General features: G+C 56.7%; 1 protein-coding gene across 1 annotated transcript; it reads right to left on the bottom strand.

Annotated features, from left to right (window-relative positions):
• Positions 1-1,163: 1,163 nt before the first annotated feature.
• PDGFA (platelet derived growth factor subunit A) lies at positions 1,164-26,108 on the bottom strand. The gene is made up of 7 exons (XM_004385936.1): positions 26,043-26,108; positions 24,595-24,691; positions 18,154-18,258; positions 15,282-15,469; positions 4,312-4,438; positions 3,456-3,524; positions 1,164-1,424 (listed from the first exon to the last, which is right to left on the bottom strand). The coding sequence occupies exons 1-6, from the start codon at positions 26,103-26,105 to the stop codon at positions 3,469-3,471; spliced, it is 636 nt and encodes a 211-aa protein (XP_004385993.1). The 5' UTR covers positions 26,106-26,108; the 3' UTR covers positions 1,164-1,424; positions 3,456-3,468.
• Between the last annotated feature and the right edge of the window lie 6 nt (positions 26,109-26,114).

Below are 26,114 nucleotides of genomic sequence, written 5' to 3'. Positions count from 1 at the left end.
ACACTGGCAGCAGGGGACCAACCTCTGCAACCCTGCCACAGTGACAATCTAGGTACAAGTAATAACATGTTTCCCTAGCCAGACACCGGACAGCAACACTTTACCACGTGCTCTGTGGGGGAAACACAGCATCCCTCAGCAAACAGGACACGTACAGCTGGTCTACATACGTTGTTTTAAATTGTCATTGAGTCACTCCTCAACTCATGGTAACCCCAGGCACCATGGAACAAAATACTGCCTGGTCTTGCACTGTCCCTGTGATTGGTTGCAGATTGGACCATTGTGATCCATAGGGTTTTCAATAGCTGATTGTCAGTAGATTGCCAGGCCTTTCTTCCTAGTTCATTTTAGTCTGGAAGCTCCGCTGAAACCTGTTCAGCATCATAGCAACACGCAGCCTCCAGGGACAGACAGGTGGTGGCTGCCCATGAGGTGCATTGGCCGGGAATTGAACCCGGGTGTCCCGCATGGAAGGTGAGACTTCTACCACTGAACCAGCACCGGTCTACACATCGTTCTTTTGAAATGGCTGAAATTAAACAAGTAAGATAAAGCAAGATGAGGGGGGAAACACACAGAGCCGGAAACATTTAGAAAATGATGCATAGGTAGGTATACCATGTTTATTTTAATACATCTCATTTCATTAGTCTGCGTCCTGCTAGGAAAAATACCGTCCCACTCTCCAACAGTCACAGCAGCCTCGTGTGTTATCGGTGTAAATGTCATCATCCAAGAGATAATTAAAAAAAAAAAAAGCTAGGCAAAGAGTAAAAAGGAAAGCTTAATAATCACTTTATGGTGTAAAAAAAAAAAAAAAAAAAAAAAAAAAATTCCACTTAAGGCTCCCAAGAAGGTTTCTGTATAGACTTAAACACTATGCATGAGCGAGAAGGTGTGGTTCCGAACATTGGCGTGGCGGTTTCCGGTACATTCCTGGCTCCTGCGTGGCCCTGCAGCGCCCACCAGCCTCCAGTGGAGTCATCCAGAAAGCAGGCTCCGTGTCCTTGGCCAAAAGCACCTGTGACAGAAATCTAGTCTGCTGCTGCGCCATCAACCACCCCCATCACTCCGGGCGTCCTCCTCTCGGCCAGCCATGTGGATGTTTTCTTGTGGGTCATTTTTGTTTTCATCGTTCTGTTTTTCTCTCTCTCGCTCGCTCCTTTTTTTTTTTTTTTTTTTTTTTTGACAAGGAAGCCTCTTATAGTTCACTGAGTGCTACAATACTTGCTTTGATGTCACATTAGACAAATGTACACTGTTTCTTTGTTCTCCGGAGTGTTCTTGGAGACAGTTTTCACGGAGGAGAACAAAGATCGCACGCTGGCAATAAAGCACCGTACATAGTAGGTTCAGGAATGTAACACGCCATGGACATCCGTGTCCCGAGGAAGGGCTGCCGGCTGGTCCTCACCTCACGTCTGCAGGGAGAGGGAGAGACAGACACTTAGAGTGAGCAGAGCCGCCATGCACACGCAGCGCAGCGTCAACGGCGAAAGGAGCAAGCCTTAGGATGTAAAGTTTCCAGGACATTGTGTAAATCCAATTTGCCTTGCTACGCTTGCTGCAACACCCTGGCCAGGATCAGGACTAGGCTCACAGCATCTCACAGAAGAACATGAGTTGAAAGCAAGCCCCATCTTCCCATTGTACAGATGAAAGAAACTGAGGCCCAGAAGACTCTTTTTCTTCCCTTCTTCCCCACCTTCCTCTTTCCTCCAGCCTAGAGCATGGGTGTGATTTCTGGAGCTCCAGCAGCCATCTTAGGCTATGAGGCAGCCCTGAGGATGGCACCACAAGCTAGAAGGGGTCTCTGTGGCCAGGCAGAGTTGGGCACATACTCTGAGTGAAGAGTAGCTTCACAGCTTCTCCCCATCCTATATCTCATTCTGACATATGTGCCACCTACCTGCCCAGAGCCTTCAGGCTAGCTGGGCACGGGGGCACACCTGCCTGCCTCTGACTGCAGGGTCTGTGTCATCAGCTGTACAATGAATACCAGAATCTAATGCTCCGTGGAGGCCTGATCCACAGACAGGCACAAAACCACCCATCACGCCACACCCTCAGGCTAGCTAAAGCAAAGGCTGGGCGATTGTTTTGGCTGTTTCACAGCCCCTCCAGGTGGACACTTCCCTCCCAAGGGGATCCCCATGAATGGACTTGACTCTCTGACCTCAAATGCTCCCTGACTCTACAGACTCTTCCAGTCCACACGGCCCAGAAGGAGCCAGGCTCTCAGACACACTGCCTCTGAAGAGCCTCCTCTTCCAACTGTTTGTTTTGGATGTCTCGGATTCCCACGGGCCAGGAGGCCAAGGTCAGGCTAACAACACTAAGAAGCAAGAAGGCCTCAAACAGCCTCCTTGGGATGCATGTGGTTGCCCCAACCCCACTGTCTTCTGAGAAGCAAGGTGCCTCCCTAAAAAGACTATACATTTCCTGGGCTCCTTGCACGGAAGGATGACCGCTGAGATAAAAGCCAAGCCACCAGATGGGAATTCTGGGAAAGCTCTCTACAAGGTTCTTTTGTTCTTCTCCTCATCTTCCTCTTTCTTCCAGCCTAGAACATGGGTGTGATTTCTGGAGCTCTGGCAGCTACTTTGGACCATAAGGCAGCCCACAGGGTGGACACACAACCAACAGAAAGAAAATTGATACCTTGAGACTGAGTATTTGCTCTGGTCCCATCAAGAACTTCTATCTCATCTGAACCTTTGTTATTTCTGGGATGTTACCAGCAGCACAGTGCCATTTCTAATACAGTAATCAACGACCCTGTACATTGATAAAAACTAGTTGTGGTCAAGTCGATTCCAACTCATGGTGACCCCATGTGTCAGAGTAGAACTGTGCTCTAGAGGGTTTTCAATGGCTGTGATCTTTTGGAAGTGGATCACCAGGACTTTCCTCTGAGGGTGCCTCTGGGTGGATTGGAATCACCAGCCTTTCCGTTAGTAGCCAAGCGCTTAACCATTTGCACCAACCCGAGACACCACTGATAAAGCATTTGCAGACAGGATTGACTTAGCCTTCAACGACCCCTGTCTGTCAACTCTGTGAGCCTCAGTTTTTCCATCTGTCAAATGGGGTAAATGACTTACCCAAAGTGATGTCAGCTAGGCAGTGTCAGAGCTGCCCTTCGGCTGCTCAGGAAACCCAAAACACTCCAACTCTTACCACCTGCCAGAGCATTCATGTATGTGTGACTATTTCTGCCTCCCCGATCAACAAAAAAGAGAAGGCCAAGCCAAAGAGGTGGCTCCAGAGCAAGGGAGGGCCGTCGGCCGGAGATTGGGAGCCAGGAGACCCACAGCCAGCAACACCGGAAGCAGCAGAGCGATCAAGGCCAATCAGAGTCCTCTCCTCTCCAGACGGCTGTGTGATTGGCTGGTGTGATCAGAATCAATTGCGTCTCCCTCCCCGGTGGGATTCCAGCAGACAGGTCCTACCTGGTTGGCCGCTCTAGGTGGGCTTTAACCTTTTTCGCTTCCGTTTTTTACCTGATTCCCTAGGCCTTCCTGTTAACAAAAGGGCAGGGAGGGTGAGAGGGCCTGGGGGAAGGCTGTCGGGTAGAAAACCGAAGCAATAAATACCTGTGGTGTTTATCTTTCTGCAGAAAACTCGGCACTTCCTGGTCCCCCCACCCTCTTTTAGGGCGGCCACAGCTGTGGGTCCCTACGCCCCATTGCCTCTGGGCAAAGTCCACCTTGAAGGGTGAAGGTCAAGGCTCGGGGCAGCCAGCGAGTGCCTGTCCACTTGTCCTCCGTCTATACCACAGCCACGTCTACATCACGGCCACATCTATACCGCATCCCAGCCGGCTGGTCCAGTGTGTCGGACTCAAAAGGCACCACCAGCTGTCACTCACGTGGTTTTGACGGCCTCTCCCCCAGAACTGGAGCTCTGCCCATGGTTTCACTCTGCACACCCCTGGAGTAGGATTCTTGGGCCTGTAGCGGGTCCTCCAGGGGTGTACTCTCCGAGGTTAAAAAGACAATGCAACCTCATATTCTATGGCCCATCAAACCAACATCGACTCATGGTGACCCCACGTGTGTCAGAGCAGTACTGTACTCCATAGGGTTTTCAGTGGCTGATTTTTTGGAAATAGATTGCCAGGCCTTTCTTCTGAGGCGCCTCTGGGTGGACTCGAACCTTCAACCTTTTGGTTAGCAGCCAAGTACATTCTTGTTTGTACCACCCAGGGGCTCCTCTTCAAAGAAACTGCCCCCAAAAACTCCTGCAGCAAGATTTGAGGAACATTCCTTAAATGAAAAAAATAACAGTAACAGTGGCACCACTCACCTGTCTCCTCTTCCCGATAATCCGGGTTCAGGTTTGAGGTCGTACATGTGCACTCCAGGTGCTCCTCCAGCCTCACCTGGACTTCTTTTAATTTTGGCTTTTTCCTGACATACTCCACTTTGGCCACCTGCCAAGAGAACAGAGCCACTGTGAGCACCAACATCGAGGCCCTCTGGAGCAGGAGGCCCGCAGGGCACCTACCTGATGGTATGGAGGGCAGGTCCAGGCAGGGAGCCTATAAGCTGTAGCACAGTATTTGTGAGTTAATCCCATTTCTGTTTAAAATAAACCCAACCAAAAGGCTCCCATGTGCCCGAGAAGAGGCTTGAAGGCTGGGCACTAAATGTGGGGTCCCCTCAGTGGAATGGAAGGAAGGGAGGGAGTTCGTTCAAATGTTTTCTCTACAGCTGGGCTCTGGGGAATTTTTTCAAAGGTGTGCTTTTATTAAAACAACAACAACAACGGCCCAGGAACAGTGCTGAGCTTGGCTCACTCTGGATCCTCACTCAGGAAGCCCTTCCCCGCCTGGCCCTCCACGTCCAGCTCAAGGACAAACACAGCTCATGAAGCCCCCGCAGGTGGCTGCTGGGTGACTCACCCAGAGCTGGACTTCGTGCTCAAGAGGCTAGGAGTCCCCAGGTGCTGCTGGCCTAGCTACTGGCCACACGGAGGGTCTCCTCCTCCCCCATGGAAGCCTGGCTGTCTCAGAGGGACACAGGCCGGGAACCCCAGCTGTCTCAGGAGCCGCCCAGAGCGGGCTCCTAGAGGAGCAGCCGATCGCAGGCCGTGGCTTTCTGGTAAAGGGCAGCAGGGAGGACCAGAAGGCAGGGATGTGGCCAGGTGCACCTGCTCCTGACCTGAGCCGGGCAAATGGCATCATCAGCCATCTAGGTGCCAAGCCGGTCTCGCCTTCCTGGGTGTAGGGTTACCTCCAGGCAGGCCCGCCTCCAAACCAGTCCCCAGTCCAGGGCACAGGTCCCAGAGGTGCAGTCGCCAGAGCTCAAGAGTGGAGGAAGAGAGATAGAATCCCCTCAAGACCCCAGAGCAGACACCCTGGCCTTTCCAGAACCCCCACATTGGGCCCCGGGGACAGTGCATCCCAGTATGGGAACTCGACTCCACCCCAAAACAGACACATGTACGCGTCGCGTGCACACAGCATTCAATAAACCATCCTAGTGAGTCCTCAAGGAGTCCCTGGGTGGTCCAAACAGTAACACGCTCAACTGCTAACTGAAGAGTTGGAGGTTTGAGTCCACCCGGAGGCACCTTGGAAGAAAGGCCTGGCGATCTACTTCTGAAAGGTCATTGAGAATCCTACGGAGCACAGTTCTACTCTGACACACATGCGGTCACCATGCATCAGACAACTTGACAGTGACTGGTTATTGAGCACTGAACATCGCTACTGTGCCGGAGCACTTCTGTCCCCTCCCTCATTTCACCCACTTACGGACGAGTCAGAGAAGGCTATCTCCATGTTATCTTCCTTGTGAGGAACGGTCCAAACCTCAACTCTCTAACTCATTTACCCTCCTAACAACTTCCATTTATAGAAGGGAAACTGAGGCACGGGGCTGCCCCCTTTCCAAGGATGACACAAATGCTCTAAGCGGCGGCGCGAGGATATGACCCGGGCGGTCAGCTCCAGAGCTGGTGTTCCAAACCACTGCACAGTATTGTCCATGTTCAGATCATGGTGCTCCCCAGCCCCTACTTTCTGTCCAACTCTCACACAAATCCCCCAACCAGTGCACACCACGTCCTGTCTGTCCCTGCTGGGAAGCCTTGCCTCCTCAGCCACCTCTTCCGCAAACCCTGCCCCGTCCACTCTCTCCACGGCCTACAACGTGCTTCCCTTGCCCGAAGCCCCCAGACAGCTCATTTATCAGGCCCATAAGCAGGAACGATGACCATTTACTGGGAATTGAATGCTGTCCCCCAAAGATACATTTAAGTCCTGACTCCCATACCGGTGAACGGGCGTTGCCTGGAAATAGGGTCTTGAAAGGTGTTGTCAGTTAACTAAGTTCATTCTGGAGTAGGACAGGTCCTAATCTCATCACCTACCTCATAGGGACCCCATTCACAACAGAACGAAACGCTGCCCTGTCCCGCACCATCCCCGTGATCAAAGGAAATGCTGCCGCAGTCCTGCGCCATCCTCATGATACGCTGCAGATCAGACTGTTGTTCGTAGGATTCTCACTGGCTAATTTTCAGAAGTAGATTGTCAGGCCTTTCTTCCTAGTCCATCTTAGTCTGGAAGCTTTGCTAAAACCTCTTCAGCATCATAGCAACATGCTATGGGCAGTGGCTTTGCATAAGGTGCACTGGCTGGGAATTGAACCTAGGTCTCTTGAATGAGACAAAAATTCTACCACTGAACCACCAATCTGAAGTCACCTGAGTGGTGTCTTTAAAGGGAAGAGACAGAGAGACAGACACACAGAGGGAAGACAGCCATGTGAAGATACATCAACAAGTCAAGGAAGGCCTGGGGCCACCAGAAGCTGAGAGGCAAGAAGCCTCCTCCCTTTGCCTTCGGAGGGAGCCCAGCCCTGCTGACGCCCTGAACTCAGACTCCTAGCCTCCAGAACTGAGAGACAGTAAATTTCTGTTCTTATCAGCCTCCCAGCTTGTGGGCCTTGTCACGGTCACCACAGGACACTGGTACAGCACCTCTGCCCACCCGCCTTCAGCTTCTCCCGCGGTCCCTTGCTCCGGGCCCATAAGAGGCTGTGTCACCTCCAGCAGGTTCTAGCTGGTATGGAGTTTGAGGCCGACTGAGCAGTGTCCAGAGCAGCCCTTCACCATTCATGTGGGGAGAAGGGGGCCGGGAGGGGACAGAACCTGCCCTATTTCACACCCTGGCATGTACAGAGCTGCAGTAAATGGATGAGAAGACCCCAGACCCAAGATGGGACACCTCCACCCAGGGGCCTCTGCCTCCTCGCCCCCCCACCCCAGGCAGTCCGTGAGGGGGCTGTCCAGGCTCCATGCAGAAGGTCGTGAGGATCCAGGCAGTGTGGTCAACCTGCGTCCGGCCCGCCCACCAGATAAGCCGCTCTCGGCACTGGACCGGGCTGCACAACTCACTGTGGCCTCGAGAAGCGGCTGTGTTAATCATCAACCCAGGGTGCAAAGGTGCCCGTCCAATGTGTGAAGTGGTATGCGCTGCCCGGGTGTGAACGCCCTGCACCAGGAATGCGCTCACAGATGTGGGGTGCGGCATGAACTCAAGCAGGGTCAGGAGCCAGGCCAGAAAAGGGGGCCATGGCAGGAGGTTTCACTGCGTCAGTCAGGGAGTTCCAGGAGAAACCCGCATTCAGGGCACAGGGAGGGAGCTGCAGTCTCACCCCATCTGGCTTCCGGGATGAGGTCCCCCCTGCTTGTACCTGCGACCCCTTGCCTGCCTGCTATGGGGCAGAAACTTGAGCTATGTGGGCAGGGCTGGTCACGCCATGGTCCCCTAGACTCATACCTCGGCCTCCCCAGGCCTCCCCATCTGTAAAATGGGGACGGTGACCACCCCACCCCAGGGGGTGCGGTGAGGGTGAATCGAGGCCATAAACGCACCCACCCTGGAACGCGGGACAGCGCTGCCTTCCCAGACCAGCCACTGCTGCCAGCGACATTTTAACTCAGCACCTGTCCTCCCGAGATCAGCTCCAGCACCACCGACCTGGGTCAGAGGACCAGGCTGGGGTGAGCCTAGGGGACCACGGGGTGGCCTGCTCTACCCATATAGCTCAAATGGCTGTGCCCTATGTGGGCAGGTGAGGGGTCCCAGAAGGACCCTCTCTCAAGGACCCTGGGGAGGTGGGGGGAAGCAGGCCACCCTGGAGGTATGTCCCAGGAGAAGCAGGGGGCTAGGCCTGGACTTGACAACCTGGCACCATAGCCAGCCAGCCCAGACCTGTAATATGCCCAGACTGGGACCTCACGGGGTGCAAATTGGACGAGCTCCCCATTCCATACAGGACCTTGCAGCTCCTCCCCGCCCAGCCCCTAGCAGGTGAGACAGAGGGGCCCTGATCTCATTCTTCCGGGGGCCTGAGCTGCCCACCACCCCGGCCTCTACTGGGAGGGTGGGAGGCAGGGCCACAGGCAGCTGGCCTGGATTCTTGATCCAGGGCTGAGCTGGGCAGGGCAGCTGCCTGCTCTGGCCCTGGGACGACCCCAGCCCCTTTGTTCAACAAGCAGCCTCACCTAGATCCCTCTTCGGGCAAATACGAGGTTCAGGAGAGCTGCTCGTCCACCTGGCAGCGGGGTTCAGGCTGGTCCCTCGCCCTCGAGGCAGCAGACACCCCTTGGCCCCTCCCCAGGCCCCACGGGGAGGGGAGTGCACAAGGGCCTCCCGGTCTAGGAACCCACTCTCCCTCCAGACGGCCCATTTTATCAGAGAAAACAAACAGCGTTTATGATTGCACCTGCCCCTGGGTATGCGAGGATTCCAGGCTGTTCCGCCACCTCTGTCTGGCCAGGAAATGGCCACATTCTTCCCCAAGAATGCACAGAGAATATTAAATTCTCCAATGTCTCCCGCACACAACTCGCATGCAGAGAGCTGAGGCAACAGCGTCCTCAGGACCCTCATTCGCGTCACTTCGGCTCCCAGACGCCCTTCCGGAACCTTCCAAGTGGGGAGTCCCCACATCCCTCCCTTTCTTCTCCCTTGGGTGTGTCTCTCACCTTAACAGGCCAGATGCTCGTCTCCCCGCTACAAAGCTCACCTGAACCGCAACCATCACATCTGTACACTCCTCAGAGCCAATCCATCCAGTGATGGCCACCCCACTTCTAGGGAGATACACGAGGGCAACAGGCCCCAAGTTCCTGCTGGACATCGTGTCCCTAGCCCCCAGCCTGCAGGGGACACCCCACTGCACTCCCAGACAATCTTTAGAGCCTCAAAGCAGAATTGATCAATGATTAAAAAAACAGCCATGTACCAATCACACCTGCCAGTCACACGTAACCCTCACAGCTATCATCGGGACACAAGCCTGCCCACTTCGCAGATGAGGAAACTGAGGCAGCTCTAAACCCTCAATGCTGGTCCAGGCCCCTTCTCCCTTCTCTCGCTGTCCCCCTAGTCTTCAAGAAACCCTGAGAATGCCCCTCTTAGCTCTACCAGCTGGAAGAACCAGGCTGGGGCCCTCAGAGGTCCTTCCTGATTCAGAGAAGTCTTCCTGGTGGGCTACAATTGGCAACTGAGCCCCTCAGCTTCAGAAGCGATATTTCCATGAGCCTCCACAGCCTCCCCCCCTTCCAACCCCTCATCCACTGTGAATGGAAGAGACTTCCAGAGGCACTACTTGTTGTTAGTTGCCATTGAGTTGGCTCCAACTCATGGTGACCTTACGCACAACAGACCAAAATGCTGCCCGGTCCTGCGCCAGCTCCATAATCTTTGATATATTTGGGCTCATTGTTGCGGCTATTGTGTCAGTCCGTCTCACTGAGGGTTTCCTTCGTTTTCGTTGACCCTCTTTACCAAACGTGACGCCCTTTTCTAGCAATCATCTTTCATGATACTGCGTCTAAAGCAAGCATGCCAAAGTCTCGCCATCCTCACTCCTAAGGAGTGTTTTGGTTCTATTTCTTCTAAGACTGATCTGTCCGTCCTTCTGGCAGTCTCCAGTATATTCTTTGCCAAAGTGGCTAAATAAGTTGAAGCGGTAGGGCCCCTCCCCCAACTCAGAGGGCCCAGAGCGTCCCTGAGAACATGACCTCAGGCTCTGGCTCCCTGAAGCCCACTAACCTGACTAGGGGCCCTCACCTGGCTGGCAGAGGGTGTACCCTACCCTCAAACCCCTACTCGCCCCAAGGATCACCAGGGACTCTCAGACTCCCATATGAGATCTGTGCTGCCAAAACCATTGCGTTTCCAAGACCCCGGTCCAGGCCCGATGCAGTCTCTTCCCAAACACCTCTCCAAGCTCACCGCCAAGCCCTGTGTCGGCACCCCAGATAGACACGCCCCAAGCTCCACCTTCCAGAGGCCTGAGGTTCAGCCAAGGAGGAGCCTTGTGCAGTTGAGGGGCTGGTCATCGGTTCTAGAGAGCTAGGGTTTGCAGCCGTTTGCTGATAAAACTCCGGTCACCCTACAAGAGATACCTCAACACAAAATGGCAGCTGTTTGGCTTTCCAACCGTCCGTGTTCCTGAGCAGTGAAATAGATTGAACCCTACAGATGGTGAGGGGTGGGCCATTCAGACTAAGCAGCTCCTTCACTGTGACTACCACAGCAGCCAACCCAGGCCTGGGCAGGGCAGGGACCAAGTGGACACCAGGCTGTGACCACAGAACTCAATCCTCCCCACTTTGTCAGGTCACACATGAACCACCTGCGAGGCAGCTCCCAGCCCGCGCATCTCACGACCCTCCATTCCATGCAACTGACCCATGGGGGGATCGGAGAGAGACCCAGTGTCAGCCCCAGCCTTGGGGACAGAGGATGACCACGTGTCCAATTACAGAGCCGTGCTGGGCACCCAGGAGCAGACGGCGGAATAAGCACACAGCAGAGCCAGCCTGGACCCCCCGCCACCTCCCCCCAGCTCTGGTGATCCCTGGGTTGGGTGGGGGTAGGCTGGATGAGAACGGCTCCTCCAAAGGCTCCCAGTCCAGCTGCTGCCCTTGAAGACTGGTCCCAGAAAAGCAAAGCCCAGTGCAGGCCCCTGAAGTCAGGGCACCCACCAGAGACCCAGCCTTGAGCAGGGTGTGGGTGGTGAAGTCTGGGGCCTCAGTTGCCTCCACCGAGCTTACAGGGGCCCCAGTCACACTCCTCAGAGCACAAGGCCCAGGGCGGCCTTTAGCAGACCCTGCGATGGACAGCTCCCCACCAGGCCAGCAGGGGTGATCCTGGCCTCACCAACCTTGACCTTCTAATAAAGAGAACTTTAAACTTGAATCAGAGGCCAAAGGCCAGGAGGAGAGAAACTGGAATCAGGAAATACAGGGCCCCCACCCAGGAAGATAGGCAGGGCTGCCTCCCACCACCCCCCACAAAGGCACTCAGTCCAAATCTGGGACTTCTCGGGGCCAGTGCCCGCGCCCCAGGTCGACGTCCGCCCTAGCCCCATATGGAGCGGGCCAGGCCATTTCCACAATGGGCCCCCTGTTCCTCTCTGTCCCCTGGTGCTGTTCCCTCTGCCAGGCCCCCAGTGTCTGGCCCGGATGTTTTCCTCCTGATGTTCTGATGGGGGGAAAGGTGGCAGGGAGAGGAAGAACACAAAGGGGTCCGGGTCTGAGGGCCCAGCCCCGAACCGGACCCTCTGTGATCTCGTGCAGGTACCTCCCACAACCTGGTGTGAAGGGTGCTGCCAGCCTGATGTAGGTGGTCTGCACCTTGAACCCCAGCCCCACCACCTGCCACGGCCACTGGGCCTCGGCCCAGGGTGGAGACATTGCCTTTCCTAGGAAGAACCCCACACACACACCCTGTACTGCGCAGTCAATGGCTGGACTCCCCAACATGAGGCTCTGGAAACCCCCCACCCCAGAATGGGGGCTCCTGTCTTTCCTCTTGGAGCCCTGGTGGCACAGTAGTTAAGAGCTAGGACGAGCTATGGCTGCTAGCCAAAAGGTTGGCAGTGCAAATCCACCAGCTGCTCCTCGGAAACCCTATGGGGCAGTTCTACTCTGTCCTATGGAGTCACTATGAATCAGAATCGACTCAGCAGCAGTGGGTTGGGTCCTTCCTCTATAGGAAGCAAGAGTGGGAGCGTGGGGGTCCCCAGAGCCCAAGCTCACAGGCCGAGCTCCTTGAATGAGAGTCGACCCCACTTCATTTCCACACCCTGCACCCCAAGACTCCTGCCTGAATGACCGAGGATAGCCCCTCAGCATCTAGCACCCATAATGGAGAGATCTGATCTAGACATCCTGCTCCCCAGTGACCAAGAGAGAAAGACCTCAGCTATCCCAGACTCTTGAAGCTCATGAAACCCAGGTATGGGGTGAGCTACGTCCCCCAAGAAGATGTGCTAAAGTCCTAGCCCCAGTACCTATGAACTTGACCTTGTCTGGAAACAGGGTCTTTGAAGCTGCAAGCCAAGGAACGCACGGAGCCACCAGAAGCTAGGAGAAAAGCATGGAACAGATTCTCCTTCAGAGCCTCAGAAGGAATCAACATGGCTGACACCCTGATCTCAGACTCCCAGCCTCCAGAGCTGTGAGACAGTAAATTTCTGATGTTTTGAGTCACGGTTTGTGGTACTTGGTACAGTAACCCCAAGACACTCATACACCCATCTCCCACTACCCTCCCACTCCGCAGCCTGGGACAGAAGACAGAGGAAGCTGAGTCACACAGCATGGGGTCGGGGGGAGGCAGAAGGGGAGACTCATGGGCTGTACAGTGTCAGACAGAAGTGCAGGGCCCACCCTCTCAGGCCTCAGTTTCCCCCCTTAACAAATGAACATGAGGCAGGTGTATGGGGAGGTCAGTGCTGGGCTCAGCTGGGGGGATCCCCGCCACATGTCAAGTATGGAGATGCCAGTTAAGCTCCTTGGGCCTGAGTGATGCCCCCTCCCTCCCACCCAAAGCAGGCTTTGAAGGCGGGAAAGAGTCCCTAGACAAGCACTTAGGGGTGCTTAAGGGGCTGATCAGCGCGGGACAGATCCCAAGACAGGAAGACGTGGGACCTGCCTGCTCAGTGCCCAGAGCACCAGGGGCCGTCTTTGAGGTCAGGAGCACGCCCAAGACACATTGGGGCCAACGTTCTCGGCTGTCTGACAATTAAGAGCCCAGGCGGTACATAGTTAAGTTTCTTGGCATCTCGTTCAGCAGCCAGGGCCGATTCCAGAGTAGTCTTGAGCAGGGTGAGGGGCTATAATCATTTGGTTTCAAGGAATAGACGGTGTAAACACTTTGCACTTGACTATTAACCGAAAGATTGGCAGGTTACACTCCCCCAGAGGCACTTGGAAGAAAGGCCTGGTGATCTACTTCCTAAAAATTAGCCATTGAAAACCCTAGGAGTACAGTTCAACCCTGACATATGTGGAGTTGCCGTGAGTCAGAACTGACTCGATAGCAGCTAATCATAATAACAACTAACCTAAAGGTTGGAGGTTTGAGTCCATCCAGAGGTGCCTTGGAAGAAAGGCCCAGAAATCTGCTTCCAAAAGGTCACAGCCATTGAAAACCCTCTGGAGCACAGTTCTACTCTGACACACATGGGGTCATCAAGAGTTGGAATCAACTAGATGGTAACGGGTTTTTCTCAAAGCGAACTTTAACAGCCCCACACTGCAAGGACAACAAACCCCATCCCCATCAAGAGTTCAGCTGGACCTGCTCCTCAGGAGGTGGGTTCCAACCAGATGGGGGTCCAAAGCCACACCCCCATGGCCTGTAGACCTATGGAGAAAGACCCACCAGTGCCCACTGCCCAAACTCACCCCCTACTGGGTCACGTGGGACCGTGACATGCTTTAACCCAACCAAAGCCAGCCCCAGCAAGAGGAACCCCAAGAGGGCCACCTCTCTAGGTGGGAAGCCTAGGGGAGCTCCCAGCCTCAGCCACGCCTCACCAAAGCCAGAGGCACCTCAGAAATGCCCCCACTCTGGTCCTGTCCTTTGGCGGGAAGGCTGGGACCCAGACAGGGATGGGGCACCGGGCACCTAGCTTTAGGAAGCACCCATCCAGCCTGTGCCTCCACTACACACCCTGCCAGGCCTCAGCAGTCTCAAGGCACCATGCTGCTGACCCATTTCACAGAGGGGGACAGAGAGGCTGGAGGGGTAAACTCAGGCCCTGAGAGCAAGCCTCTAGCCACCATGCCAAGTCCCCCAGACCCCAACTTGGATGCACGGAGGGCCTTGGAGAAGTAGAATTGTCCCCAGGGAATAAAGCAGGGAGAACAAAGAGCCCCCCGATATGTAACTTGAGGACGGCCTTCCTGAATCCCCCAGTGCTGCCCTTGGAGGTCACGCGGCCAGACCCTGCCCCAAGGGGGGCTTTGTGGCAGGTAGCCAGCTGTGTGCAGCCCCTGTGACCCCAGAGATGGGCCCCCAAGCTACTGGGTTCCTGAGTCCCTCCCATCACACCGGAAGCTGAAACAAAGAGAGGGCCGGGCCAAGGACCCCAGTCCAGAACACCTCGGTCAGTGGCAAATCTGGTAGCATCCAACCTACCTCACAGGATCCCTGTGGAGTAGGGGCACTACCCTGTTACAGGTAAGGTAACAGAGCCCCATCACAGTCAGGGACATGTCCAGAGCCCCAGAGCTGGTGGGAGAGGAAGTCAGCTCTGACCCCCCAGCAACTCTCCTCCCTGTTCTCAGGGAGCAGGGCCCCCCACGAACCAGAGAGTCTGGGTGCAGTGCTAGGCAGCGGGAGTCCCCAGGCCCACGCACTGCACCCGGCCCAGCATGCCCAAGTCCTCCTACGAGATGGGCGTTGCCACACACTAGACAGCTCCCAACTCAGGCGAGACCCTCACAAGACCCATTCGAGAGGCCAAAGCAGCTCAGAACCAGCCAAAGTGGTAAGGCCTCCTCTCCCACTGACCCTCCCAGAAGCCAGTCCCCACACCCACAGCCACCACCGAGGTTCAAGTCTTCACCCTGCACTGTTCGCTGTGCCCTAGGGTCTCAGTGTGCTTGCCACAGAAATGGGAACACAGGTGTCCACCCACCACATCGCCTAGCTGAGAGCACATTGCAAAGGCTCGGGAGGCCACAGCTCGGTGGGGGTTGTGGAGCCGGGGACCTTGGGGGCAGGGGCAGGACGAGGGGTCATGGGGCCTGTAGGCTGTGAGTCACGGGGACTGTGGATCATAGGGTCTGGGGGTCGTGGATCGTGGGGTCTGCAGGGCAGGGTCTGGGGTCCGTGGATGTTGGGATCCATGGGTCTGGGGGCTGTGGGTCATGTGGCAGGTTCTGGCGTCCATGGGGTCTTTGAGTCATGGGCTCTGGGGGTCGTGGGGGTCATGGGGTCCACGGGGCGGGCTCACCTTCACGTTGCGGTGGTGCACACGCGAGGGCTGGCACTTGACGCTGCTCGTATTACAGCAGCCGGTGCAACGCTTCACCTCCACGCACGGCGGCCAGATCAGGAAGTTGGCGGAGGTGGGGTCGATCTGGCTCCGAGGTATCTCATAGATGACCGTCCTGGTCTTGCAGACTGCAGGGATGGCTTCCTCTGCAGAGGCAGGGCAGCAGTGAATGCCGGCCCCGCCTCCCATCAGCCCCTCCTGCCCAGGCGGTGAGTGTCCACAGCACCCGGGGGGAGTGGCAGAATGGCCCACAAAGGCAGACAGAAACCCCACCCCCAAGGTGCCCTGAGGTGCCCCTGAGCTGGCCAAGGGTGAGTATGAAGGAGGGGTGGTGATCCAGGCAAAGAGGAGCCCATGACACTGGGGGTAATGACATAGAGACCACGTGGCCGTGGGACAGGGTGCGGAGCTCAGTGAGCCTGGTCGGTCAGGCAATGGCAGGGCCAGGGGCCATGACCTCAAAGCCTCAGGCAGCCCATTTACCCCATCAACTTTGGGTGCTAGGAAGCTCCTCCTGGGACAGGATGCAGAGCAAGGGAAACTGAGGCCAGGACCCTGTAACGTGAGAAGGGGGCTGGCCTGTAGCCAATGGTAGCCCCTAATAACAGCCAAACCCTGGTCCTGAGGGAGCAAAACCCACAGACAGTCACTCCCCTCCAGGGCTCAGGACCCCAAAGGCACCAAGGCCACTCCCGTGGCCACGCCTGGGTGGGGCATTGGGGCAGGTCAACTGTGGCTCAGCCACAGAAAACAGAGTAACCAGATGACCCAGAGGGTCCTGGGAGGGGGATGTGGCAGGGCCCCAAGACCATCGTGAGAAGGCTGGCCACAAAATAGCAAATACTGCATGATCCCACTTATGCAAAATGTCCAGAACAGGCAAAAGGATAGACAGAAAGTAGATTAGAGGTTAGCAGGGGCTGGGGAGGGGGCCAGGGAGAGTTGTTGCTGACGGGGCACTGAGTTTCTATTGGGGGTGATGGAAAACCTTTGGAAACAGATAGTGGTGATGACTGCGCAACATGGTCAATGTGATTAATGTCACTTAAATGGTTAATATGGCAAATGTCTGTTACATGTATTTCACCACAATGAAATTTTAAAATACAAAGACATTCCTGAAGGGTGCAAGGCAGGAGAGAGTAGAAACACCGGGACATGAATGCCCTGACTCTCAGCCCTGAAGGTCACCAGAGGCCACGGCTGGGCGCCTTGCTGGGGATAGTGGTGGCTCTATTTTCTGCTTTGCTCTCCGTGAACGGTGGCTTGGGGCACAGGCCGCTCTGTGCCGCCCGCAACCCCAAGAGCCCGTCTGGACACCAGGTGTGATCAGCTAGCCGAGAAAGCCTCACCAGGACTGGTGCCACCCTGCTGCCTTCCTAGGCGAGGCCGCTGCAGCCCAGCTGTTCGAGCCGTCATAGCTGCCAGGGACGTCTACGTGGGCCCACGGGAGCCCACATGCGGGGGCCGAGCCAGCACACAGAGGCACACAGAGGCAGCCACGACGTCCCAGCCCCAGAGTTAGGGGAGACCCGGGTGGCCCGGCGGAGGACGGCTCCATCCTTTCGAAGGTCCGCACACAGCCACCCCGAACACTCAGTCCAGCGCGGGCAGCGCAGGGCAGGCCTGCCATACTCCCCCGCCCCTCTTCTTGGAGCACCAGGAGGCGAACCAGTGGACAGTGTCGGAAAGGAGGCATCGGCTCCCCCGGAACAAGCCTAGCACCCAGGGCTCCACAGCGCACTGCTCTGGGGTGTGGGGAGGGCCGGACCACCTGCCAGCCCCAGGGCTGCCAGAAAAGCGTGGGGGACCACACGGCCAAGCCCCTCAACGAGATTCCTTATCTCCTGTAGCTGGACTCAAGTTTCCCTAACCTATCAGGACAGGCCTGGAGAAGGGGCCTCCGTGGCACTGGGGACGGTCCTGGCCTTTGAGATAGGTTTGGGGTAAGGGTGGTGTGGTGTGAAAGGTTCGGTAGTGGTGTGAATGTTATGGGGCGGCCTGCAGGCATAAAGTATGATTGTTCTCCATACTCCCGCTCAGAGGTAGAAAATACAAAACCATCTGCTTGAAGGAAACTAAAGCTCAGGGGTGTGGAGGCTTGTCCAAGGTCACATAGTGAGGGGTGAGGCCCGACCCAGTCAGCCAGCACAGGGCTGTGGGGTCACCCCACACCGTGCCCTGGCTGAGAAGTGCTCCCCCTCTCCCAGCTGAGCACTAGAGGGCCCACGAGGCCCCACCGGCTTTCTGAACCAGCCAGTCCTCTCTTGAGGGGACCAGACAGACACGGGGTACTCTGTAAGACAACCCCCAAACCGGCTGTCCTGGGAGCCAAACGCAGGGGGGCACGCATGTCTCTCCTACTCCATCCCCACCTCTCCCAGCCCTCCACCTCTCTCAGCCACCCCAGCCCCCCTCCCCATGCCTCTCCAGTGCCCCCAGCCCCCACCGTCTGTTTTTAAGCTAATAGCCGGGAGCACTAAGCTCCCTCTTATGAACTGGAAATTAAACGCGGCCACATTTTCCAGCTCAGAGCTCCGGCAAGCGTGCTGCAACAGGAACGGGCACTTCAGGAATTCACACAGGCTCTTCCCCCGGGAAGCGTCCTCACTAGGCCAAGACTGTAGCAGGGATGGGCAGGGCGAAGAGACCCCACAGAGGGGCAGCCTTTCAGAGCTGTTGAGCTAACAGGGCCAAGGGGTGACCAGCCGAGGCCAGCAGGCACAGAGGTGAAAACCAACCGGCTCTCCTGGGGCCACAGAGTCAGGGAGTGCTGCCCAGCCCCCGCAGTACCCTCAGCCTCAGCCCACCTCTCCCAGTGTCCCCTTACCAATACTTCTCTTCCTCCGAACAGGCACTGGCCGCCTCTCGGGGGCATGCCTGGCGGCGTGGGCCCCCCGGGCTCTCAGGCTTGGCTCCAAAGCATCCTCAGTCCCTGCAGGTAGAAAGGGAAATGGGGACCAGTTTGCACACACCTGAGTGGGGGGACCAGCTTGCCCACACCTGAGTGGGGGGACCAGCTTGCACACACCTGGATGGGGAAACCAGCTTGCCCACACCTGAGCAGGGGAGACCAGCTTGCCGACACCTGGATAGCGGGACCAGCTCACACACACCTGGATGGGGAGACCAGCTTGCCCACACCTGGATGGGGGGACCGGCTCACATACACCTGGATGAGGAAACCAACTTGCCAACACCTGAGTTGGGGGGGACCCACTTACCCATACCTACATGGGGGGACCAGTCACACACACCTGAGTGGGGGCCAGCTCACACATACCTGGATGGAGGGGATCAGCTCACCCACACCTGGAGGGGGGGACCAGCTCATACACACCCGGATGCCCCGGACTGCCCAGCAGCTCTCCTTCTAGGTCAACTATGAGGGCCAGCTGGGGATAAAGAGCAGGCCTAGCCCCCCAACAAGGTGGTTGGGGTCCCCTGAGTGGGAATGGCTTGCAAATCCCCAAAATGCCTCCATCAACCTCAGCAAAGGCTATGCTGAGGCCCCTAAAATGTAGCAGCCCCTGCTGGACCCCTGAACAATGCTGAGGACTCGGAGAGAAAGAGCTGCTGTTGGTCTCATTGTACCGCCTCAAAGGAGGCCCTGGGGCCATCCATCCCGCCCTCCAAGGACCCAAAGTTCCCAACCCAGAGCCTGGGAGGAGGACAAGGCTGGAATCCAGGAATAGGCGTGCTGGGACTTCTCGGGTTGAGTGTGTGAGTTTGTGTGTGTATGTGAGTGTGTGTGTGTGGCTCCCTCCTCCTCCCTCTCTCACTAAACAAACCCTCCTTGAAGCATCCTAACCTTTGAGGGGCATCAGAAGCCACGCCAGACTCTGGGCCCTCAGCCAGATCCTACTTGTTCCTGAAATAAGTCTACTATGAGGCCGAGAGGCCATGAGAAAGAGCACGAGGGGGAGCCTGGCCTTTCGCCGAACGCAGAACCAGCCAGCCTCAGCTGATGGAGACAGGAGTCCCCAGGAAACAGGTCCTGTACTGCACAGGCAGGGAGGGAGAAGGTTTGCAAAAAGGAAAGTGGTAAAACTCAGGGTCAGAGAGCCTGTTGTTGGCAAGGGAGGCCAGGGGCAGAGAGGGAAGACTTCTCACTACAGAGCCACTGGCCCCAGAGCTAAGATCAGCACCAAGAACCCAATCCCCAGGCCAGCTGCGGCCCAGTACTAGCCCCCTTCTAACACTGCCCTCTCGCCCTCCCGCTGCCAGACAGGCTCAGGAGTCGCTGGTTTCAGATTGCAGCAAGGAGAACGGGGGGTGGGGGGACTGGACGGGACACACAGCATACAGTTGGCCACCCACCTTGATGTGGTGGGTCCCACTTGGCCTCAGCTGCCTGAGCCCTTTGGACCCAGCTGGGGGTCCTGTCCCTTCCCACCTCTTTCTGTCCTGTCTCCCTAGTATATACCCAGAGGGCAACCAGGTGCTGAGGGTTTGTTGTTGTTAGCTGCAGCGGAGTTGGACTGCCTAATGGTGAACCCATGCACAATGGAACAAAATGCTGCCCACTCCTTCACCATCCCCATGATCGGTTGCAGATTGTTCCATAGGGTTTTCATTGGCTGATTTTTGGACATAGATTACCAGGCCTTTCTTCCTAGTCGATCTTAGTCTGAAAGCTCTGCTGAAATCTGTTCAGCATCATAGTAGCATGCAAGCCTCCACGGACAGACGGGTGGTGGCTGCACATGAAGTGCATTGGCCAAGAATCGAACCCAGGTCTCCTGCGTGGAAGGTGAGAATTCTATCAGAGAACCACCACTGCCCCGCAATAATGCACCCCAGTAACCAGTACCTCCCGCTGCTGTGCAAACACTTCGCCCATGTAATGACCCCATCTTGGGGCCTCCCCTCCCTGAGAGGTTCATGTGACATCACAGCTACCACTCCGGGCCAGAAGCCGCCTCCTCCTTGGTGCAGGACAAGCAGACGGAGTCCCTTCCTGCCCAGACCACGTGGGCATCAACGACAGCCCGCAAACCAATGGGAAAAACCTAGCTTCTTCCCATCCCTGCCGAGCCCGAAACCCACGCTCCTTCAAAATGAAGGCCAAAAGCACGCGTAAGGTGCAAACAGCAAAAGATGCCATTTATTAAAAGATCACATTACGAGCCCAACTTTTTACTTAAAATGACTCAATGTTCCAATGCCACTAATTTTTTTTTTTTTTGACCCAAAATAAGATCAGAACAGGGCTACTCATGCAGTAAGAATTTCCCATCAACCAACTGTTTGAAGAAGCATTTTGTGAGAAAAAAGCAATCTTTCTGAGTCACCTCTGGGGGCAGCCATCTTGCCATCTCCAAACTGGGGACCGACTGGCCCGCTCTCCCTTGCAAGAGAAAACTGAACAACATCGCCAGCTGCCAGTCTTCCATGCTTTCCTCAAGCCAGGCTTGTGTGAACTGACTGACTAGTCCTCATATATACATGCGGCAGGAGCCATCACCTTTTTACATCTGGGGAAAGTGAGGCCCAGAAAAACGGCAGCGACAAGGACCATTAGCTGGCGGAAGGAGCCCATATTTAAGCCTCTGGAGCTGTGTCCACCTAGCTCCGACGGCCCCTCCCACCCCAGGCCTCCTGCCCCCAGCTTAATAAACAGAGAAGACAATAGCCTTCCCATTGCACCAACCTGGTTGAAACCTGAAACGGAGAGACAAGAGACGGCCCAGGAACGAGCCCAATCCTTGCCCCCAGATGCAAGATGGGTGGTCAAGAGCCAAGAGCTGAGCACACTAATGGGAGAAGCCGCCATTCTGATTTATGCGAGCCGGGAAGGAACTCGCCCCAGCAGCAACTTACAAGTCGGCCCAGGCCTAGGCAGCCACAGCATGAATCATGCCCTAAAACTGCTCTGAGGACAGTTAATCAAGGGCTCTTTCCTTTTGTCTTTCATGCACAGATGTCCGATGACAACTCGGAGGATGGGTTGCCATCAGCACTAGTTGGGGCATTAATGGCCCTGGATGGAGATATTTATGATCAGTTACTCAATGACCCACGGGCACCCGGCCAGGCGCCTGCCAGAACAAAGCTCTCCTGCGGCCACTGCGCTGAATGGTCGCTGAATGGTCTGTTCTCATCACACGCGACAAATAAGCCCCAAGCCCTGTGGCTACTGATAATTAAAAGGCCACATACAGATCTCAGGACCCAAAAGCCACACAGGAGAAATCAAACCCACTGTTCATCTCTCCCAGGTGCACAGACCTGCCCACTGCTCAGTGGGACACACTGGTGCAGGATGGGGTACCACCACCTCAGGCCTCCTTGTCCCACACCAAGAAGCTGCAAACCAGGGCTAGGTGCCTTGTTCAGTTTCCCCATCTGTAAAATGGAGGCAGGTTCCTGAGGGATGCAAACAGTTAACATGCTTGGCTGCTAAACTAAAGGCTGATGTTCAAAGTCCACCCAGAAGTGCCTTGGAAGAAAGGCCTGGTGATCTACTTCCCAAAAATCAGCCAAGAAAACCCTATGGAGCACAGTTCTGCTCTGACACACGTGGGGTCACCATGAGTCAGAGTCAACTCCACAGCAACTGGTTTCTGAGGCATTGATGATTCAGTGGTAGAATCCTTGCCTTCCATGCCGGAGACCTCACTGGATGCTTGTGTGTTGCTAGGATGCTGAACAGGTGTCAGCGGAGCTTCCACATTAAGTTGGACTAGGAAGAAAGGTTTGGTAATCTACTTCTGAAAAATCAATGAAAGCCCTATGGAGCACAGTTCTACTCTGACACACGAGGTCGTCATGACTACACGGCAACTAGTATTGGTAAAACGGGGATGCCGCAGCACCACGGCCCACTGTGGGGAGTCCAGGATCATGCCTGCAAATCACAATGCTCCATCCCTCAGGGGCCAGGCGCCCCCCAAGTCAGTGTTTAAGATCCCCTCCTTTGCTACCTCCCACCCACGTGTGAGTCTGTTACTTAGGGGGACCCAACCCTAAGAATGTGGGCCTTGGAGTTACAAAAGGCGATGAAGGAATGCAAGTGGGAGCAGTTAGCTGGGTCTCCCCCCACACTCCAGCCCCTTTTTCACTGACTCCCTGCACCCTCAAAGTCTTCTGGAAGAGCAGGGTACCCCCAGCTGACCAGCTGGTGACTGTCTGGCCATAAAGGGGGTTCAAAGGATCAGAGAAGTATCCCCACAGCTGCTTACAACTTTGCATGGGTGGGGACAGGAGTTGGGGGAAGACCCCTCCCCCATTACAAGTTCTAGAAGCAACTGGCTCAACTCTTATCCTCAAGAGACTGCTGCACACCTCTGGGCCTGGGTTGCCACCGATGCTGGACCAGGAGGATGGAGACTTACTGTGAGGTGTGTCACAAGACTCCCCCCTGGGATAGGCCAGGTGAGTAAGGAAGGTCCTAGAGGCCGCCTTGTTGTCACACCCAAAGCCCCACCCCAAGAATAGTAACCAGACCCCAGAAAGTCTGAAGGCAGAGACATAGCTCCACTCCCGGGGGCCTGGGGGGAGATGTCTGTGTGAGGGGCGATTGGAAACCCACTGGCCCAAGACTGGCTGGTGCACCACACCTTTCCTTCTAGCCCCTCCAAAAGAGGCCCCAGTCCCTGGGGGGGAGAGGGGGGCAGGGGGCCAGGTCAGGAATGCCATCAGCATAAGCCTGCAGAGCGAAAATGCTAAAAGCGTTAATGGGTGGGGGAGGCAGGGCTGCGGAGACCAGAATAAGAAAGGTGTGGGCAGAAAGTCAATGGCCCATTTCCCTGCTGCGTCCCCAAGCCCTCCCTGGGCCTCCCTTCAGCAAGCCAGAAAAAAAGCCAGGAACCATCTCTGGGATGCATCTCCCCACTTCTCCAAATCCTTCAGGGACCAGCAAAATGCAGGCGAGTGTTTTCCCCAGCCAACCAGAGCCAAATCCTCCTTCTCCCCAGTGCTAAACATCAAGGACCCAGCTCAAAACCACCTCCCTGGCCCAACTCTGATCTCCAAGTGAAACTCTATCCCTTCCCGATAAGGATCAGCCGAGGATTTCCTGGGTCAAGAAACTACAGAAACCGTGGGCCTCGCTAGAAAATGGTTTTGGCAAGAAATGAAAATAGTTCAGGCCCCTGCGCCACCATAATTAGGTACAAATTTCCAAATGACTAAGCCATGTGATTTTACTTAATTCCTCCGTTTCCCCCCGCCCCGCCCCCAAAAGCAGTTAGCAGGGAGAATAATCTTCAACTCACTTAAAATTCCTCCAACCAACACTGGCAGCCTTTACAGACTCCTTTTGACAAATTCCTCACGGGCACTTTTTTTTTTTTTTAAACCAATCAGTTCGTTTTCGGATATGAGTATTTCCCTGGTTTGAATTCCCACGCCTGAAGTGAATTTTAAAAGGATGCCCCAAAGATGGTGGAGGAGAGACCTTGTCCTGTCCTCACAAAAGGTGAGCCGCCTAACGCCACAGCCCAACCCACCCCTCCGCGGTTATTAATCTGGCGAGAGGAGTAAGGGGACCCCTTTAATCTCAGCCAACCGGGGTCTAGCTCAATTTTTCAAGCAACACTCCAGAGCTTCAAAACTCTGCTTTACAAACAAACTGTTTTCTAAAGTGGCTGGGCTCCGGGCCCTGAGGGTGAACCCAAAAATAGCCCCCAAACAGCGGATGTGTAAAAGGCGGGCCTTTTTTATTGGGTCGTGAAAAGATAGTCACTGGCTTCCACAAACCACAAAGCCCCAACCCTCGGGCATGGCTAGGCACCAGCTCGTGGCGATCACAAAACGCCCCTAACGGGTCCCGGTTGCTTCGTCCTCGGACTAGGTGCCTCCCCTCCCTGGGCCTCGGCCACGCGGACTCCCGCGCGCTCCCGGCTCTGGCCCAGGCCTAGCCCGGCTCGGCTCTGCTCGACTCCGCCCGCTCCTGTGGCCTGCCCCGCGCGGGGCGGCACACCTGGCGGGGGCGCCGCCCCCGGGTCTCGGCTCCGGCGCCCTCTATGCGCTGAACTTTCCGTGACACACACTGTATTTTCCTTAAACGCGAAAACAATCCCAGGGCGAGCGAGCAGCTCTCGGCCGACGCCGGGAGAGAAAGTGGTGATTGGAAGAGAAACTCCTGACTCATGCGCTTGGGCTTTTATGGCCGGGGATTGGATTCTGACCTTTCGGTCCGCTCCTGCGCGCGGCTCCCGGCCCGGCCCGAAGCGCTGGGAGGCCGCGCTCGCCCCCGGCCCTGGCCGCGGCGCTGCCCGCGCCCGCCCAGCCCTCCCGGGCGCCCGGGGCAGGGAGCGCGATTTACCTACGGAGTCTATCTCCAGGAGTCGCTGCAGGTCCCGGATGCTGTGGATCTGACTGTGCGCCAGCCGCTCGATCACCTCGCGGGGGATCTCCGCTTCCTGCAAGCGGAGGCGACACGGTCAGAGCTGCGCGCCCGGGCCGAGAGCCGGGCGTGGGTCCTCGGCCCAGGAGAGCCGGCCGCAGCCCCCGCGCGACCCAGCCTCAGCCTGGCGGCGGTCGCCCAAGCGGGCACCGCGCAGCCAGGTCGCCGGACCCCCTGCCCAAGCATTGGAGCAGGAGGATGGGGGTGGGGCCAGGCACGACCCCAGGTTCTCCCCTCCGAGGTCTGCTCTTTGGAGAGGGGGAAGTTCCCTCTTTAAATTTTCAAAGAAAAGCCCCCGCACTCCGGCCCCTCCACCCTTGGTGTCAGTTACAGGAGGTTTGGGGGCAGCGAGGGGCCCGGGGAGTTTCTGATTTAATAGCGAAATCAACATCTAGAAAGATCAAGTTGAAATGCGTCACGGATCGGCAACGAAAGTCACGGCAGCCCTAGCACTTTAATCTAGCTGGGGGCTTAAATTTCACGCCCCGGAATCCCGGCAGAACGCGGAGGAGAGGGTCTCCGTTTCTCACGTCACATTAGCCCCACCCCGGCTCCAACCCGGCAGCGGCCCTAGCGCCGACCGAGACGCCCCAAATCCAGACGGCGCTGGGCGAAGCTGCCCGGGAACTTGGGGGTTAAACGTCTACCTCTTGCAACTCCCGGGTCCCTGACCAGACAGCCCCCACCACCTGGCCTTCCCCACTCCTCTATTCTTAAAGAGGGTCGGGGGTCGCGGGGGCTCGAGCACCAAGTTCCCACCACGGGGGCTGGAGCAAGCCATTCATCACGCCCGAGCTCCAGGGGAGTCGGATTCTGGGGGGTGGGGACGAGGGAGGTGGGAGGGCGCGGGCGCCTGGCCCGGCCCGACTAGCCTCGTTCAGCCACCTGTAAGCAGGCCCCGGGCGGGAGACTGCGCCGGCCCGCCAGAGCCGGGGCTGCAGCTCCGCAGTGCCCACACCCTGTCCAGCCGGGGGCTCCCGCCGCCGCCGCCCCTACCTGTTCGCCGACCGCCGCCTCCCCTCCCCGGCTCCGCGGGTTCACACCCCCTTCTCCGGTCACCGCAGCCCGTGGCCTCACGGCCGCCGCGCCCCAGCCACCCCTCCCGGAGAGGAGCCCGCGCCCCCCAAAGTTTCTCCTCTCTCCTCCGCCCCGCGCGCCCCCCGTCCCTGCACAGCCGAGCGACGCAACGCGTCGGGAACTCACCAGACACACTTAGGCATGGCAGAAATAGAACCCAGTTGGGAAAATTAAAAAAATCGACCTCCCCAGGCGCGAGCAAAATGCGCGCTGCAGAGCCCCGAGCGCCCAGCCTGCGTGGGGCGTGCGCCTGGGGCGCCGTGCAGGGACGCGGCGCGGGTGGCACCCACCTCGGCCAGGGCATGGGCGAGGTATCCGCAGCCGAGCAGCAGCAGGCAAGCCCAGGTCCTCATCGCGGCCCG

This window comes from Trichechus manatus, unplaced genomic scaffold, assembly GCF_000243295.1.
Source record: "Trichechus manatus latirostris isolate Lorelei unplaced genomic scaffold, TriManLat1.0 scaffold00151, whole genome shotgun sequence".
In the NCBI taxonomy this organism is placed as follows: Eukaryota; Metazoa; Chordata; class Mammalia; order Sirenia; family Trichechidae; genus Trichechus; species Trichechus manatus.
The sequence above is the reverse complement of the archived record's forward strand: the minus strand, read 5'-3'. Positions and strand labels throughout refer to the sequence as shown.